Source organism: Empidonax traillii, unplaced genomic scaffold (assembly GCF_003031625.1).
Source record: "Empidonax traillii isolate 1590-97213 ecotype Southwest subspecies unplaced genomic scaffold, ASM303162v1 scaffold1366:size124167, whole genome shotgun sequence".
Lineage (NCBI taxonomy): Eukaryota > Metazoa > Chordata > Aves > Passeriformes > Tyrannidae > Empidonax > Empidonax traillii.
The window spans coordinates 17970-38127 of record NW_020956559.1 but is presented as its reverse complement, the minus strand read 5'-3'; the positions used below and the strand labels follow the sequence as shown (position 1 = coordinate 38127).

At 40.7% G+C, this 20158-nt stretch overlaps 1 protein-coding gene across 3 annotated transcripts in view; it reads right to left on the bottom strand.

Annotated features, from left to right (window-relative positions):
• LRRC28 (leucine rich repeat containing 28) overlaps window positions 1-20158 on the bottom strand; it is a 49544-nt gene that overhangs the window by 11571 nt on the left and 17815 nt on the right. For all 3 annotated transcript variants that reach the window (XM_027906851.1, XM_027906853.1, XM_027906854.1), the window contains 2 exons: window positions 7313-7519; window positions 952-1054 (listed from right to left, as the gene is read on the bottom strand). In XM_027906851.1, the coding sequence (XP_027762652.1) occupies window positions 952-1054; window positions 7313-7519 (310 nt within the window). The remainder of the gene's footprint in view (window positions 1-951; window positions 1055-7312; window positions 7520-20158) is intronic.

Sequence of the window (20158 nt, the reverse complement as noted above, 5' to 3'; positions counted from 1 at the left end):
TGCCTGTCTTACAATTTACAATCAGTTCTGAAAGAACAAAGGGTAGAATTTCTTTTTCCTGAAAAACCAAACTGGTAGAAGCTCGAGAGTGCAGCCAGTTCAGAAGTATAATCCAACTGCAAGGATTTAAATATCACCAACCAGCTGACACGGGAATATTAGAAAAACCTGAAAATGCCAAGACTCAGCATCTCCCATATTGCAGCAGAGTGCAGAGAGGGAATTTATATTTAATGCAAGATCTGCTGAGGGGGAGCATACCAGAAATTTATAATTAGAGGGTAATGGGGACAATCCTCTTCTGATCAGTTTTACACCAGCAAGGCTCCATTCATCAGTGGGGCTGCTCCTTATTTATGCCACTGTCAGGGCAGAAAGAATTGAGCCAGTGTCCTGCACACACCACTTTTTTCTTGCATCCTAACCACAAACATGAGACAGGCTGGGATATTTTTAAAATCCACATGTTAAAAATAAACCTGTCAATCCATAACTCCTAAAAAAAGGTTACTTAGTTAGTAGGTACCAAGACCTACAAGAAGCTGATGCTGGGATGTAAAAGGAGTGAAGGAGCTGCACGTGGCACTCCAAGATTTGGCCCATAACTTACAGAAATGTCAGAACCAAACAGATGCTGCAACACATTAAAATATATTTCGTTCAGTCTTTACTTCTGGAAACTGTGAAGGCTACACTTTTGGCCAACCTTTAAATTTCATTTTAGGCCTCAGATTATCATTACAAATTCCCTTGGAGTAACTGCACTGACTGCTACAACTCAACACCAAAATACTACCAAAATAAAACAGAACTGGGAGTTGCACTAATCCCCTCAAGGTAACATCAGTGCTGGATCAATCACAGACACACAAAACAATAATCAGTGGCATAATACAGGAGAATTTTTACAAGGAACAGGTACACAAGACATCTGAATTAATTCATACCTACCCACTGCAACCAATGACTTTATTATACAGATAGGATGGGAGGCCTTTCAGGTGAATATTGTTATCCACATAAACATATTGAAGCTCTCGAGAACGACCTAAATCTGGGTTTAGAAAACAAGAAAAGTCAAGGGGAGAAGGGATGACACAGTGACAATCATAAGCAAAGCAATTCTCTTTAATTATAAATAAGCTAATCAGCCTCAATGCAAGCAAACATAAATTAGCCCTCCTCAGTAGTAAAATTTCAGCCAATGGTTTTATTATGGATGAGCTGAAAAGCTGTTTAGAGGAAAGCATTTCAAATCACTAAAACAAAACAAAGCCCCCTTTCAGGAGCCCTGAAAAAAATCCCATTAAAAGTAATTAAATTTCAACATCGACAAACCCTGAAGTCAGTTGGAAGAAGCAAAGGGACAATTGATCTCAAATCCTCAGTGCATCCTTCAAGTTCACAAGGTCAGACCTGCTTTCCTCAACTGGCCTCGTGGCACTGGAATCGCAGCTTTGGGAAAGTGGTAAAGACAAAAGCAGGAATGTGTTTGGCCCACTCTCTCTTCTCCACGAGGATACCTGTGCTGGGGTTCATCAGCCTTAACCAAGCAGCACTGCAAACACCCAGAAACAAGTCTGCGTGATGCAGTAAATTAAAGGACACGAGGAAACAGAAGGCATTAAACTGCTGGATGTTCTCCACACAAAGCTGTGGTGCAGTAAGTGGTCGATATTTCTGAAGGTGTGCTGCTTGCATTACTGCTGCTAAAATATTCATGGCTGGTACTCAAAAGGAGCCAGAACAGCGTGATTAAGTAGTGCCTTCACACACCAGAAATCTTTTAACGTACCTCGAGATAGGAGCACATAGGTATGGAATGATTTTTGTTTTGTTTAGAAAATTAAATTTAGGTTTCTTGGAAGAATTCTGAGAAATAATAACTTTGCGTGTCAACAAGAACGAGTCAGTGGTAAAGCCACCTGCTATTAAAAGACGTGACAAACATAGTAATATGAGATGTTTCAGAAGACACCAAACTGAACTAAAAAGAATAGTGTAAAAGGGTTTGGGAGTGATGTGTGGGATCATCTGGGCAGCCCATCTCATCTGTGGCTCAGGAAGAGACATCTGTGTTCAATGCAAAGCACAAACCACTGAACAGTGTTTGAAGCCTCTGCCCGGGAGGGGAGAGCTGAGAGCAGACAAACTGCATCAGGGAAAAACACAAATAGAAAAATCTGTATACAAATAAAAAAAACTTCGATGGGTACCTTAGAGAAACTAAGACAAACAAGCATTTGGTTGGATCAGCCAAGACAATACTCATATTGACTGGTTTCCTATCTTTATCCACTGTCAGCTCCCTCAGCTGGCAGAAGGATAGGGGTAACCAGAGCGATGGGCAGAGCTTCTGTCCCCTTTGGAATCGTGGGCAAGAACAGAACAAAAATGAAAACAATGCCCACGATATTTCTATTCCGAAATTCCATTTGGAACAACCATCTCCTCTAATTCCCTACTGTGACAACAGGTAACACAAGCCCTTTATTACTGAACAGTTTTCTTGCACACAAGATCTCTGGACACCACCCAGTGCAGATATTTTGAGTGATCCCTCCCCAAATGTGTGGCCATCCTAAAATACACTGAATGTCTTCAGCTGTCACCCACTTGAGTGGCAGCTGTGAGCACCAGAAACCTTAAAAGCTCAGGCTGAGGAGTGACACATTATCAAAGCTTTGATAGAGAGAACAAGTGATGAAACCAAGAGAAAATGAATAGATTCCTTTTCTGAAATAAAGACAGAGAAAAAATAAGTTTTGGAGGTTTTGTTTTTTTTTTTGACTTTGAATACAGGCCCCTTGCCCTGCAATAGTCTGTGGAGGTTTCAGGGACCATAATTTGGGATTTGTTTAAAGCAGAATCACTGGACATCAAGGGGCACAATTTGACCACCACATGGTGCTTCGAGCCCGTCCCAGAGACTTTCTAGTTCACAGAAAAATCTGCTGCTTCCATCAACTGTCCTGCCCCAAGAAGGGAGCACAAATCCCTCTGCTGACTGATGGGAACTGCTGAGAGATGCACCTCAAAAAGATGGTTTATTTTGGGCTCAGTATTGCAGGGCTGAAAATAGTAAATAGTAAAGTTCTGGGATATTTTGAGATGAAACAACAACAACAAAAAAAACAAATAACCCCACATTGTTATCCTACAACGAATAAAAATATTGCAACACCATAAAATACTGTAAGGCTGGTAAGGAACCAGCCAATAAAATTTACAGCAGGTAGCAGGTGGATGGGACATAAAATGCTGAGAGAAAGTCCCCTCGTGCTGCAGAACCAAATTAGCCCCAAAACCAGCAGAAAACTATGGGTTGCTGGGGCAGCTTGAATGTGCTACAGTTGAACTTATTAATTTAAGAGAATGGCAGAAAATGTTTAAAAGAGGCACATCTTGCTGGTTCCTACACAGATGTATGCAAATGGGCTGAAAATCAGGCAAGTCAAAAAAAGCCCTAAAGCTGTTCTTTTCATATGCACTGAGAGGGGGGAGTGAGGCTGCATCTCATCTCTTCCCTCTGTCTTTATCTTAGGCTATGTTTAGATTCGAAGTTCTGAGTTGACTGCATTTCCTAGGTAATTAAAGCAAATTTTTGGATGTTAGACAAAATATCTCAGTAGGAAAAATTCAATTCCCAAAGCCAAATAGCCTGTAACTATAAATGTTCCTTTGATATAGTTTCTTTGCATTAAATAACCAAGCATCTTCCACACTCCAAAAGATTCTCCCCCCCCCTCCAGTTTCAAACACTACCCATGAAGTTTAAATTCAAATAAATCATCACTTTGAAAAGCTCTTTGTATCCCCTCCACATTAATTTTTATGTCTTATATCAGTCAACAAATATTGTTAAAAGTTCTCTAAAAGCCACGCTTCTGAAGGACTCTGTGCAGTGAGGAAGCTGCCCAGCTCTGAAAAGGCTAAAGCTACAAAGGAGGTTTTCATGTGGCTTTTGCAAGCACTGTACTGTGTCTAAAACATTTCCACTTTCCTCCTTCCAGGCTCCCAGATCAAAGACCTTTCTCCCAGAAATGACCAAATGCCATGAGTCCTGAACAAACCCCAATTCTAATTTTTTTTTTTCTTTTTCTCCCTCTTTTTTTTTTTCCCTTTTTTTTTTTTTTTTTTTCCCCTCTAACCTCAGGGCCCTGGCATATGCATTCCACATGGCTGAAGATGGAACAAAAGCTCTTGTGTGGCTGCACTGATGCTCTTTTAACCATACTGTGAGGGCAAGGACACAAAAGCACCATATACTGAGGTAGAATAAGACCTTTGTTTACTGGGCACTGATAATTACTGGACCCTTTTTCTAAACAAAAAATGCACATAAGCCCTCAATAAAGTGATATAACACTGAATATCTGCTGTCATAACATCCCCCTGTGCTGTCAGTACACTTGAGAATTTATGGCCTATTTTAATTATATTTGTACTTAATTACATAAATCATTTTTTCTTTTTGCCATGTCATCAGATTCACATTTCTGCTTGCAGAGGAATTTGTTTTCAGGCACTGGAGCATCTCTTAAAGCTGAGCAATTTTAAGTTAATTTTCTGTCAAAAGCTAATTTATACTGTAAGCAGATTGATATAAAATGATCAGCAGATTTCCTCAGACCTTTTACTGGGGCAGCACGAAGTTACCATGACAATCACACGACTGTCCAGGACGCAGCTTCCAGTTCAACTTACACACCCCATTTGTGGGGTTGTTTTTAAAAATTAAGTTTCCTAGGAAGGCCCACAAAGGCTCAGATCCACAGTGTCTCATTTCTTTGAATATAAACTGAAATATTCAAAGTTGAAAAAGAGTGATTTTCATAAACTACTGGCATATCCAGCAATTAAATGTATTCTGCAAGACAAATGACTAATTCGCTATTGTTTACCCACCTTCTTGTTTATGTACCAGTTCTGCAAGTCAGAGAGTGGGATCAGGTATTTTTACAGCATTTTGTAGAATTAATTAACAGTGTTACACTGCTTTTCTTAAGAGACAAGTGGCTGCAAACTTACAAGAATGTACAGAGCAAAAAACCTCCCTAGTCCCTCTCCAGCAGTGCAGTGCTACCACTGGAATAAATCTAATTTATCAGTCCAGGAACAGGGAAATGCAGATTTCCATCACCCTTAACAAGAGGTGCTACAAGGGACATGCTCAGACAAGGAAAAATGGATTCCTTGGCATAAGCAGATGTCAACCAGCACGTGAAATAAATAAAGTAAATCACGCCTTAAAAAGCATTAAGCCATTTGTTCCAAACGTAATTCTTTAAACGTGGACATGTCTAACAAAAACAAGAGAAAGAACTCCAACCATTCTGTCAGGAGATGAATAAATTACCTGCTTTTCAACACAACTCCCTAATGGCAAAGAACTGTGGTGACAATACTCACTTGGGTATGACTTGCAGATATTTCTGCAGTACTTTCCGCTGTCATTTAAGGTCCTTACCCAGCCATTAACTCATGAAGTGGAGTTGGAGGTAAGAATACCCACAAAACCCCCCATCAGCCAACATGTGCAGCAAGCAGAAATAATGCCACAATTATGCCTTAACTCCAGCAATACTCCAAGAAAAATATTTTCCCAACAGAAGACAGATTTAATCTTTTTGCTTTTCAATGCACTCTCTCTTCTACTTTATTTCAGCACATCTTGACCACTGCGAAGCCTTCTGATTCTTCAGAGGAAGGATTAAACATTTACATTTATACTGTGCTGCTTTTCCTCTGAACTCTAGGATTTATGATTCAGTTTCATATCCACAGATAGCAAATTATCTCCAAATGTTCACCAGTGAGTCACTATTAAGAACTACTGAACAAGGTCAATTGACAGTCTTTGATGTTCCCCGTTATTTTAAAAGTTCCTTTCGAATGTTTTGAATTTGACTCTAAAAATAAAGAAAAAAAGAAGGTGTGTCATTATATTAGAGATTTATTTCCTCCTTTTGAACTTGAAACAGTTCAGCAAATCTCTGGCTCATCCAGGTCATGGCTCACTCACAGATAAGCTACCAGTGCAAAAGTAGCAAAAACTTTTATCCTTTCATATTTCACATCTCATCTTCCTGAACAGCATCTTATTTTTGCAACATGAAAAATATTCAACTTCCTGTCTGACGGAGGTAGAAATATTTGCTAAAATAGGGGAAGTCACTTTGCTTGTTTTAATGAGTAGTGTGGAATCTGGATGGGGCATCCTGGAACTCATATTCTCATTTAAACAGTGACACACGCTGGGACACAACTGAAACACTGTGTCTGGAGGCATCATTTGCACTTGGTTTCCAGTAATATAAAATAAGGTGATAGGAAAATCAGGAAGATCATGAAGCTCTTTAAAGACTAAAATTGCTAGTACTGAAAAGATTAAGTCAAAGCTATACAATGTAATTAATTTGGAAATCACGATCTCATTTTCAGCCACCTCAATTTCCAGCTTCTTTCCAACATGATTATCGTAACTTCATCTGCACATAATTAACACCAAACTCTGTACTCTAGCAAAACTACTGCTGGTTATTCAAATGACAGGACAGAGCTGCATGTGTGTCTGTATTCCAGCAGAGAATTCCAGCAGTCTGGTCCCTGGCAGGGCTGAGAAGCGACAAATCCAGGGAAGAGGACTTGCCTTTCCCAAAGGAAGACACGGGGACTGCCCACAACAAACCCCACACACTGACTGCACCTCCCGCTCCTGACCTGCTTCCACACTTCCAAACTTTGGCAGGGTTGAGAAAAAGGCACAGGAATTCTTCCCTGGGATACTACTGTGGGGCAGTTTTGATGGCTGCCTGTACACAGCACAAACTCAGCCTGTGCTGGATTATGTGGTGCTGATGTTCCTAATGCTGGAACACAGTTTACAGGGAGTTACTGGGATTCCACAGCAAGTTTTAAACCCTCGCTGAAGGATCTCGGTTAAATCCTCAGATCCAGCAAACAGAAACAGATCATTCCCCAAAGTGGTGGAACTCAGATTACACCCTACTATATTTAAGCACAGCATCATTTTGACTTTTTTCCCCTCAGTTAGCTAAAAATAAAGCAAATTTGATAGCTGCCTTATTGCTTGAAAAAAGCCACAAAACCTTAACCTGCATTTTTAAAATTAACATATTTTCCAACGACACCACCGGCGGTGACAACTTCACAAACAGAGTTTGCGGGGGGACCACCGAAGAGACTCAACTTGGTGGGTTGGGGGTTTTTTTTTTTGTTGTTTTTTTAATTACTGGGGACGGAAAGTTTGTTTTGTGGCCGCCCCCGGCGCGGGGAGGGGGTGACTCACCCAGGGGCAGGAATGCCAGGCGGTTCCCGGCCATGGACAGCTCGTTGAGGCTCGGCAGCTGGCACAGGTGGCGGGGCACGTACCACAGGTGGTTCCTGTCCGCAGTCAGGTACTGCAGGGACAGGCACATGTGCAGCCGCTCCGGCAGAGTCATCAGCCTGTTGGTGGAGATGTCCAGGGTCTGCAGCTCCCTCAGGTCTCCAACCTCTGCAAATCCAAACAGGAATTAACAGTTACATATTCTCACCAAGACCAACACAAAAAAAAATACCTCAAATAAACTGAAAACAAAGTTCATCAGTCAGCTGCGCTGCTTTTCTTTTTCTTAGAATACTGTTTTATCAATCCATGTTGAGAACTGAAACTAATCACCTCCATCATCTTCATATTTCAAACCCTTCTGATGAGGAACTCTTATCAGTTAGGCTGTGTGTTCAAGTATGAGATCTTTCACAGAGCATTCCTCAATTGTGGCAATTCCTACCATCAAAAATATTAAGCATCTTTCTAGTCCTAAATCAGAACTAGAAAAAAACAAACGCCAAAACAAACTCAAAATACACAAAACATGTCACAAAAAGCTTGCTAATATTGAGGGTGTTTTGCAGGACCCCAAAGTCATGCAAATTCAAGAGAAATTAGTGGGGTTTTTGACCACTGAGGATGCATTGAGGGATTATTAAGATTGTCTTGCACTGAGAGTTACAAACACATGCACAGCACTTCTTGGTCACGGACAGTCTTTGCCCCCAGGAACACCACCTCTGTCTTCATAATACAATTCAGAAGACCTGTTTTAAATTAGAAATGAAATTTCTTGAAACCAGTTATAATGTTACAAAAGTTATATTAGGAAGATGTTTCAGTAAGTTCCAAGCTACAGTTGCAGTAACCACAGCTTCTCGAGATTTGGGGTTTTATTGTTTGAAGAATTTAAAAGTACATTTTCTGTTTTAAAGAGCACTGTATAACTTTTTTAATGCAGGCAACAAATTGCATTCTTAGAAGTCTGGAAGATGTGATCACAAAAGTACCCTCACTCGTGCAACAGCGATTTTCCCTGTGCCTGGCCTGTGGAACCAGGATGCAGGACTGCCTGACAAATACATTTAAAATATATTAAGCAGACCCACAGGTTTTCTAATTGCTCATTTAGTTATTTTTTACATACCGCATAATTCTATAAATTATTTCTCCCAACATGGGGAACATTTTCCCTTTGTTTTTCAATACTTCACAGCAAGGGAACCAACTCACCACGTGCTCAGTGCCCCCTAATCCTCCCTGCAGTTCTCAGCATCTTGCAGACCCAAATGTACTTCGCTTGTCAGCTGAGTGGAACCAGCCCTTGCATCTGAGAGCTGCTAAAAACAAGATTCACTCGAATTTTCTGCACTGAAAACACCAGACAATCTCCACAATCTGTACAATTTACAGCTCCATCTCCCAGATTTTCTTACAAAGATATAAATAGGGGTAACGCTGTTTAAGTTAGAGCGAAACAGAACCTGTTGTGCCCTTGAACTCTTTGCAGCAGGAACCAGAAAATTCACTGTTCCCCGAGCTCTGAGGTAGCACCTTGTATACACTACACCCAGAGAAGGAAACAAAACACCAGGTTAACTCCAGGCTGTCTTCTCCACAATGGGAAAAAGAAGTTGACCTTGGAAAAAGCAGCTCTAAACGTTACTGTCAAGACTGGAAGAATGAAAAGGCAACAAAGGGAAGTTGTAACTCAGCATTAGAGATTTTCACACAGTAATTAAACAAAATGTGTGTGCACAGTTAAAAGGAGTTTCTGCCCGCTGCAAGCAATCCCAGCATTAACTACAATACTCAACAGCACAGTATATGCATCCCTTTATAAATATTACTGACAGAAGCAGCTGCTGAAGACAGATGACCACATTCTTCAAACCTCTCAGTTTTTATGTCATCAGGAATAAGCTTTACTTAAAAAGTTGTTGTTGCTTTTTTTTTTTTTTAAAGAAGATTGAAAATAAATGACAAAAGCAAAATAACGGCTACTAAATAGCACAAAACTACCGTGCAAAGAACTGCAGTAGATCTCATTTTGAAAGAGTTTTATATTCATCACAAAGCCATATGCTTGAAAACAGTGACAGGAAAAGAGCCACCTACATTCAGCCAAACCACTGACCACATGCAGTCAATAATAGGCCCAGCTATTTTCATGCACTAACCTTTTTCTCTGCCACTAAAAACAGTTCTCTAGTTCACTTTAGGTCCAAAATCCCATAAATGTTACGGTTGGCAAAGCTGGCAGAGTTTCAAAGGCATTGCTAGAATGATATGTTTCAAATCTAAGAGGAAATAAAAGTATTCTCACTTTATCCTTCATCCAAAAAACACATACTTGCCCAAAACTTCATCCTCTCTACCTTAATCTTCCAATGCATACCAGATGTAAACATCCACTTTCCACACACAGTGCCACATGTTGCAGAAACACCCCCCCGACCCACATTGAAGCTAAAGAGTAAACCAAACAACACCAAGTGCCATCATATTAAAAAAACAACCCTGACATTAAAGCAATAACCCCCAGACTCTCCACTCCAGTGCTCAAAGCTCATTTTGAAGAACGTGCTCAGACATTTACTAATGACACTAAATTGGCTTCCGTCTCATGAAAGCAAAGGAAAACAATAAAGAGGAATAACACAAAATATAAACAGTCCATTAATAAAATTTTTCAAGCTTTTAGTTACTAAATACTATTATCCTTGCTTTAAAAGCCTTGCAACATAAATACTGGAGGAAGCCTTGGCGAACAAACACAGTGAAAGATTTGCAAATCCCTCCCTTGCTGTCACCTCATCAAGCACGAAGATACTCAAGAGTGAACTTTGGAAATTTCCAGCAGATTCAGAAAGGAAAATGGAAAAAGAGCTGCTGAGGGGACTTGCAGAGATTCCCCCCACACCCCCTGAAGGATAAGAAAGAGACAAGAATTACACATCACCCTTAAACCCCATTGAGGAGCTCCAACTGCATCGAAACAGAATTCATAAAAGTTAATTTAAAATTTAAAAAAATCAGCAAAGAAACATCAGTATACCTTTCTTCTTTTTTTTTTTTTAAAACATAAAACCTGGAAAGAATTTCAGGAAATTTCCGAAATGACTGACCTTCTAAGAAAACTGATTGTGTTTGTGTAAACATACCCAGAAACAAGAAAAAAAAAAAAATCCATGTCTCATTCAGGGGGTTTAAATGCCAGTTTTTAAAATTAATTCCCCTGGCTTTATGTGAAAGAAACAACAACAACAAAAAAAAACATCTGGAAATAAGCATCCTATACAAAATAGAGTAATTGCCAAAGGCAACTCAAACTTCCTTAATCTTTTTAGGGGTACAGGCCTCACCAGCTGCATGACCCAAAAATAACTAACAGTTTTCTCTACATTTCAAGAGTAATCCCACCTTTCCCTGATGGGCCATAAACCAGAATTTCATCCAAAGATATATGAAACACATACACAGTTGGATTTGGGTGTATGGAAGGCACGGGTTCACTTTAAATCTGAGTCTTTATATCGCAGTAAAGTTCAAAAAAGGGGGACAGGAAAGGGCTACAGACCTACCTGCATGAGAATGCACCTCAAAGCAGGATATTAAGAGAAAGCAGAGAACCTACAAGGAATGGAAAAAGGGACTGATCAGCAAAGAGAGCTCTGGCACTTGGAGGTCAGGCTGCAAAAGTTCAATGCAAACTGCCAGGAGGCCAGGAAAATGGGCACCCACAGACAGACAAAAGGTTTCTCAACCAGAAATAAAAGAGCAAGAAAAGAAGAACTGGTGTCAACAAGGGGTAGAAATGAGGAGGACAAATCAAATATTAAATTAGCTTTTTGCATCATTTTTTCCTGTAAGAATAATGCTGCGTATGAGGACAGAGACAGAATACCTCATGGGAACAAGGACAAAGCACTGCAAATTACCACATCCATTACTAAAATGAAATGAGGCTGCTTAAAAAAATTTCCATCCCAGAATACTGGAAAAAAAAAAAAAAAAAAAAAAAAAAAAAAAAAAAAAAAAAAAAAAAAAAAAAAAAAAAAAAAAAAAAAAGGGTTATATATCAAAATTGCAGACTCAAGCACGAGGATTCTCAATGAACAGGACATTTTCTGGGATAGCAGCCTAGGGCTGGAGAAGGAACCTGTGTTCAAAAAGCCCTGTAAATGAGAGCTCAGCTCTCCCCAGCATCTCATAACAACTGTGCTAAGGGGAAAGAGCAACCAGTGACTGGAAGGTAAACAGGGAGCAGAGTGAAAATGCAACCCAGATCTTTCCAAATGTAAATCATGTCACACCGGCTCACTGTTCTTTGATGAAATTTCCTGGTTGCTGGGAACACATGAGTATCACATCTCATGGCATATTATTGGGATGGAGAAAATATTACTAGTGGTGGTGTTCCTCCAGGGTCTGCTTTGTTCAGACCCTCCCTTTTGCAGCTGGGTAGAAATCAATATTAACTTTTGAGTTGCTGCTGCACAAGCATTTGAAGTAGTAACTCGAAAAAAATTGTCACAGAGGAAGAAGAGCAAGAACTTTAAGACTTAAGTGGTAGAAATGGAAAGACGAAGAACACAAAATCAGCTTGGTAAGAAGGGGCTGCGAGTCAGGGCTCTGCTTGAAACAGAGAAGAGAGGGACTAAGTCTACTTGTTCACCACCTAAGGGCAACAAGCCATAGTTCAAATAAGGCAATTTCTATACACAGCACTATATGTGAATTCCTTTTTATTGCAGGGAATAATGATGGTCTTGCTGTGATCACACAAACACCCTGCAACCAAAGGGTTCTGGCAGGAGGTGATGGATCCACCCTGCACTGCCTGTTGCAGGGCTGCAGCACTCTGTGCTAACAAATCCTTGCTACACACCATGCAGTGATGGTTTCCAGCTTGTGGTACCCACAGGGACACACCTTTATGAATCCTGACAAAATGGGGCTCTGTGGGGAGTGGCTGCGACGGTGAACTCCGTGCACCCGGTGATCCCTCCCTTTCCTGGGTTCTAAAATGGATGTTGGTTGCTCCAGGAAAGGAACAGAAGGTGCTAAAAGTGGCTCTTCCTCCTTGACCCTTGAAATAATGTTTTAATCAACCTCGGTGAACCTGAGCACAAGATGCATTTTCCTCTCAGACCTGTAAAACCACGTGCTGATGAGAAAAAGGTGTTTGAAGTCTTTCACACTCACAAAGCTCACTACCTGTCCCATTAGAAACAAAAATCCAAGTCTCTACATTCCCATGAATCTGAAGTAGATACTATTATCAATTTAAAACTGTAACAGACAGGAGATATAAATTTAAATTGCTGAGAGTGTGATGGAAAAGATCTCCTTTAGATCTGCTCTGGGATGTCTCAGGAGGGCTTAAAGAGACTTTAAGATGGTTAAAACAAATTAAATAGCCTATTATATATTACATTACATTTACCGTCCTACCACACAGCTCACATTTCACAGCCTATAAAAATTAAATTTTCTAGCACAAATTGACACTTAAGGTAGACCTGTGCCATCTTCAAGCAAGGAAGTTTGGCCATAACTGAAAACTGGTATCATTAGATTTAAGGGCAGTAAAAGGGGCAGGCAAATCAAATCCCATTTACATTTTGACACTACTCTATGCAGCTCTTTTTCTGTATTGGGTGAGAGAGCTTGAAAAAATGTTCTGTTTCTCAAGCCTAACAGACCTGAAGATTATTTGCCTTGTCTTTTTTTTTTCATAAAGGCCAGTATTTCCTCAGTATTTTAAGAACAAAAAAGAAGAGGTACCGGAAGAGATCTTGTGATACTGCAACTCTTTTATGAATAACTCATTTTTAAATAAGGTGCCGAATGAGTTCAAACCCATAAAAATTCTATGGAAGAAAAATGCCTCTATCCCAGCTGATCAAACTCGAATCCAATAATTTTAAAGCAATACTTACAGCTGCATTTCACACAAATATTCTGGCTGGAAAGAACAAGGGGAAAAGATTTTCCTGGGGCAGGACGGTCTTTGTGAATGACCATAGTCATGCAACACCCCTCAAAGCTGTTCCCAATTCATGGTTTCACCTCCTTCAGCCATGAACTACATTGACTCTTCTCCAAAACACTTCACCAGCAGACAAAGCCCCAAACCAAGTGAAAAATACACACACTTCTACTCAATAGACTCCAAATAGAATCTTTTTTTTTCCCCTTCAACCCTGCAAAATGTCACACGCCAATTTAGTACCAATCCTTATTTATTTGGTGCCATCATTCACAAGCAAAGGTGAGAAAAGTGGCTCCCTGAAGTCCAACCTTGCTAAACAGTAATTTTAGGGCAGCTAAAAATGGCTGAAAATAGACATCAGGCATGAGGGTCTCATTAAGTCAAACCCTTCTAAAGGTCAGTGGTTCCCCATCTCGCACCACAATTAAACACCAGGGGCAGCTGTTTGTATGTCCTGGGCTCTGTGCTCCCCTCAGCACCACACAGAGAGCACAGATCCACACTGGTTATTAGCCTGGGCTCCCTATTTCCCCTCAGGGTGGGTTTGGAATTCCATTTCTGCCCACAATTTGATGGTCTCAATGGGAACAGTTAGAACAAATCAGGTGATAAAAATACCAGAAATTATCCTAGATGAGAAAGGTGGAGAAAGTGGGTGATAGGGAGAGAAAAAAATTGTTTATTCACAAAGGTAACTCCAGGCCATGAAATGATCAGGTTGGCTGTTTTTTTGGTTTGGTCCTGGGTTTTTTGTTTGTTTGTTTGGTTTGTTTTTTTCCAGAAGACAACCTATCCTTTCATTTTGTTCTAATGTGCTCTGCCTAGAACTTGACTGCCCCACAGCAAGGTACTGCTGCTGCACAAACAAGCTAGAGATGTGAAATACATTATTATTATTCTATGGTTTTATTAATTGATATCCCAATTTTTCACTAGAGCAGCCAAAACGAAGTGTAAAGAGACAGAATGGTACTTTGTCAAATATATGGCATGAAAAATTCTGCCAGCACCTCACAGAAAAAAAGTCTCTTATTTAGGGAGTGATGTATTTTTGTTGTTGTCTTTCCTTCGAGGAGCAGCTGTTTTCCTTTCTCTGGGTGTTCCTGGGTGGTATGAACATAAACAAATGTGACATGAATAAAGCATGAGACCTGTTATGATCCTCTTGTTTTGTTTATGTCTGACTATCTTTACTGCTGCACATCATCTACCATTCACTGCGCACTAATATGGAAAGGGGGGGGGAGGGAAAGCCCTCCAGAAAAACTTTGCGCTCAAAAGACAGAGCTGCTGATTTGAACTCAAGTCGCTGGACATCAGAGATGGCCACTACAGCACAATAAACCAGTGCTCAGCTAAAACTGAGGCAAACCAAAGGAACATGCTAAGGAGAGAGCAGGGAGAGCTCAGGAAATCACTGAGACAGGGCCAGTCCTGGCTGTAAATTCTAGGACAGCTTTTTCCTTTCTTCTTCCAAGGAAAAACTTCAGCTCAACACAACTGAGTGGTCTCTCTGACAAACACAGATTAGTGGCTCCCACCCCATTCCTACAGTGGTGTCTAAATAATGCAGGCAAAGACCCATCTGTTGTGACTGTTGCTATCAACCGTTTCCAACCAACTCACAGCACACACAGCTTTCTTCCTCTCCTTCAAGTTACTTAGGATTACTCCTTTTAATTCTTCTCCACTAAAAGCATAACAAAAGCAATAGGTGCAGGTTCAATTTTCATCTTTCAGTGGAAAATAGAACATTAGATAAAGCCATGTTATGGGTTGATTACTGCACTACTGGGAAATACCACACAACACTCAGGTCAAACTCTGCCTTCAGAACAAAAAAAAAAAAAGCAACGAATTCGTGTGGGATGAGGGAAAGGAAAAGATTCAAAGGAAGATCTTTAGCTTGGAACCATGTTTAAGGCAGTGGAGTCACCATATTTGTTTTTTAAATGAACGCTAATGGATGGGACTGTCTGAAGTCCTATGAAAATAAGAGTTCTCTCAGGCCACTGCTACAAATTGCAACAGTAATTACAGGGGAGGGACTGACTAGATGTTCACAGGAAATATTCCCAGTATAATGGAGGTGAAAACTATGGGTCCAGATGTCCTTTCCTAGCAGCAGCAGCAGGAGATGCTCTTGCCCCTCCTCACTTGCCCAGCCTGTGCTGAACCAGCAGCTTGGCTGATGAGGCAGCAGCTGCTTTAAGGACCTGGTTACTACTGAAAAAAAATGGCATGGACCAACTACTAACAGTTTCTATCTGAGGTTATCCATAAAAAGAAGACATTCTGACTTCAAACAACACTAGCAATGTCCTGATTTTATAAATGCTGAGAGCAACTGCAAGCTTTGTGTTAATCAGTGGCACTTTCAGCTGTTCAGTGTTTCAAATCAGCACAAAGTAGACAAGAAAGGCTCGCGATGACACTCCAAACCCCCCATCAAGTCATCCTGAATTGCATTCCTTTAGCTACACAAATAAGTAGTCTTGGCTCATAAAGCTCTCAAATGTTAAATAATTACCAACTGGAGCACACTTGGTATCAAAGCCTTTCATGCAGAATGACAATTCAGTGCAATAACATTAAGAGAACTGAAACACAGGTATGAGTCCGTGTGCGTGTGACGTGAACCACAGGAGGGTTAATCCCACCTCGTACCTCCAGTTCCACACACATTCCCTTCACAGGCCTTTTCCGTTTAGATTTAGAGCCAGTAAATGACGCGTTTTATTTTGCCTCAATCCATTCAACGGACCAGCTGAGTAAAAACAAGGATGTCAATAACAAGGAGTAATTTAACTCTCTCACAACGGGATGTAAAAAAGAACATTATCCTTGATCGACAAGGTCAAAATGGAAACTGATACATTAGAAAATTTCTTCTGTCGCACAGCACTAACAGTTTGTGTTTGTTCACTTGCAAAGACTGGGTGACTTTGTTCTCCAAGCTCCCCTGAGCACTCAATCCCTACTACGAAATTGCATTTGCTTAATGCACACCTAAAACCAACTACCTGTTAATACAGCGAATCACTGCACATAGGTTAGAGAGAGCTTAGGGAAAGGAAAAACCCCCAAGGAAACCAAAGAGACAAAAGCACCTTCTTAGATAACTTTATTTATCAAGACTTGAGAGTTTAGGGGGAAAACAAGTTAACTTTTAACACCCAATCCTAAAAACTGCAAAAACTAAGCTTCAAGAGCTAATTTTTAACTCTCACAAAGGTTAATTTGGTGTAACGCAGATCTCAAAAATTAGGAATCAGTAAGAGGTTTTACATTAAAAATGACTGGCAAATTAGTTTAGTTAACAGGTAATTATCTTCTGAAAACTAAACAGCTCAATGGGCTCTATGAATTAACCACTACGGAATTTCATGAGCAAGTTTGCAGCCACGTGCTGGCAAATACACACTGTTTAACTGCTACCAACCTTGGTATGGTGGTGAATGATACAATGAACCAGAGTTTTCACCATTTCTTTATTTATTTTAAGACAATGGACATAACCCCCCTGAAAGGCTGGTTTTGCTTGTATGGCTTACTTGATCTCAGCTGAGGACCCTCCCAAAATAAGTCAGTGCAGCAAAGCAAAGTTAGAGCCCTTTGGCAGCAGAGCACACTGACATCAGTAAGGCCTTCCTAAGGCACACCTGGCCTTTGCCAAGCAGTCACTACACGCATTTACAAACTGCTGAGAAATGTCAGAGAAAAAAGAGCTGCAGTTTAATATCTGTTCAGAGCTGAGGTTCTCTGAACGCCTGACTAAACACCACTGAACAGACTGTCGGTATTAAAGAAGTTCTCATACTACAGAAACACAAACACCATCTGTAGATGAAACATCTCTCTCAAAATACATCCACAGCTCTGGAGGTTTAGTCTCAGCCTTATCAATACACATCTGTCTTCACCCATGTGAACAGCTCTTGGCAAACGTTTACGAGAGACACCCTTAAAACTCCTTTCAAGTTCAGTTTTACTTTTTGGTAACAGCTCGAAACCAAAGACTTTTACAAGTATTTTAAAGAGCATCTGTTTTGAAGTTGCAGGAGTGAGTTCATATATCTCACATGTGTAATCAGGAAAGCCTTATCTTTACTATCAGAGCATCAACATCAAGAGTTCAGTGCCGACAGATGAGTTACAAACCAACTTTTTCTGCAATTCCTTCACTCAGGGAGCCAGCCTGATGTGAGGCTCTGTATGATTATTTGAGGTTAATTTGGGGGAATATGCCCTCAGTAAGAAGCGATGACTTCTGTAAGAAGAGTCAGAGGGAAGAGCCTTGCTAGAAGTCCAGTTCCCCTCCTCTCCCAAGGGCAGACAGGCTGGTACCCGCATTGCACACGAGGAGAATCCGCCTCGTGAGGGCCCCAGGCTGTGTTGGGGTTGCTCAGAACGTGACTCCTGCCAGCCCTCACACGGAAAAACCCCTGGATCAAATTCCAAAGGGGAGGCTTTGCTGTGCTCTCAGTAGAGGATTCAGCATGTTGAGGGAAGAAGTTTCAAAAGGAGGGGAATGGCACCGTAACAGAAGTCACAGCAACTTAACGTGAATTTTACACCTTAAAAGAAGTTACAGCAACTTACGTGAATTTTGCTTTGCTGCAGATTTTTTTGAACACAAGAATAAAGTTAAAAGATCCTAAAGATTCCTTTTTGGGTTAAGCAAAAAAAACCCTCCCCACAATATCTTAGCACAGATCCAAGCATTCTATCACAACACACACAAGGGTGATCACATGAATTTCCAGCAGTCCTGCTGACAGTTGTGCAGCAAACCAGGCAGACAAGCAATGAGCCATCACACCTTCTCATCCATGAAGATTATCAAAGGGACATGAGTAATTTTGGGGGTGGAAGGGGATTTGCCAGAGCTATGGACAGAGTAATGATCTACAGAGCTTTAGAGCCCAGGCAGGTAATAAGAAATGTTAGGTTTTGTAGTCTTTGTAGTATTTCCAGATACATTTATATAATTAAAACCTTCCAACACTCCCAAGCAAGAAAACACCACAGAACTGCATCCCTACAAAATTAAACTCCTGCTAATCTGCTTTTCTGCATCTTAGATTCAACTCCAGAGGAATAAGGTTGACCAAAAGCAACCAGAGACCCTCCATTTCTCTTTTCTCTCCTCTGCAGTCAATAAACCTGCATAAAACAAACACCACAAATGGAATAATGACTGAATGCAAACACAACTGTGGCCACTTACACAGTGATTTTTTTTTTCCTGTAGTACATAAGTGTGTCACAACGAGTCCTCTCCATAAACCTCAAGCCCTAGTTTTCAAACAATCAAAACATAAACCCCAAATAATTCTATTTGACCTTCATTATTTAGGTCTGTGTGCCAGGTCTAATCAGCTCTCACGAGCACATTCCACTTCTTAAAAACCAGACTGTAGAAATACATTTCTCAAACTAAAAGGAACAGAATGCATTGTTTTGATGCTACAGCCTGCAGCCCTTTGTCTCTGAGTTTTATCGAAGTGTACCCTATCACTGATCAAAGCAGCAATGACAACTTAATGTTCTTTAAAGTTATGTATTGCTGCATAAACTTCCCACTTTTGCCTCGTGGCCTCCAGCTCCCCTTGTCATTGGGAGTACATTCAAAGGTCAGGAGACTTTCTTTCCAAAGCCCTGAGTTCCCAAGTGGCAGCTCCAACCCTGGCAGGAGTTGGGAGTGGAGCAGGGAGGGATAATTCCATCAGGGCTCTGTTCTCAAACACCCCAGAAACTTCAGGTTGTCATTTCTTCTGGAAGATGTTTGTTTGAATGACTACTTGGTATGTTACTCCATGAACTATTTGTATGTGGCAGCAGCACTTCCACATTCCCCTATTACTCACTTTATTATCATCTAAAAACCATCTCTCACCCTACTATTAAAATATTTCATTTTAAATTCCTTTCAATTTATTATTTTGCATATGCCACATGATTGGCTTTTAAAAACAACGTTTGGAAGTTAGTTGGACATGCAAGAAAAAAAATCTGTATTTTAACAATTCACTGAGAAATCTCAAATGGAGTTTACTAGAAAAATGTTATGCAATTTTATGTTTAATGAACTGTGTGGAAATGAGAAACGTACTTAGGACTCCTTACTTAATAAAAAGGCATCAAAATGCCTTTTTATCATGACTACCACATTTCTACAGTTATCTAACATCTCAGTTTTAAGCTTTAGATGAATGTTTGTCAGAGCACTCTAAACATCTTCAAAATTCCTGCCTAACCCCACAAACAAGAGGAAAACTCCCGGAGAAACAGGGTTTACAGTCAGGAGAGAAATCAAGGACTGCCGGGCAGAAGAACGAGCCGGGATTAGAGAGGCACCACCAAATCCCTCAACAATGGAGAATCCAGTTAAATCTGCTCCCATCCTCTCAAGAATGCGGGAACCATCCAAATACCCTCCATTAGAAGCAGCTCAAAGTCCTTTATCTCCTATCTCAGAGCCCTGGAGGGGAACAGCTACAAGGGAAAGCCCATGGCCCAGAGCTCCAAAACAGACGTGTCCCTGCAAGGATTCCCATTTCCACCAGCACCGAAGAGCCAGGAGCACCACTGGGAAGAACTGGCTGGGCTCTTCCTGCTGCATCCTGATTTCACCTACACCTCACCAGGTTTCTTAGCAACTCCTCTTCCAAGGAGGAAAGGAACCGGGAGGGACCGCAGGGGGTAATTCTTCGAGTTTGGTGCATGGAAACTTTCCCTAGGAATTCACATGGAACAGCAGGGAATGAGGGGCAACACTGGCCCGTTCTCAGACTGCAGTTTCAAAGCTAAAAACATAGGGA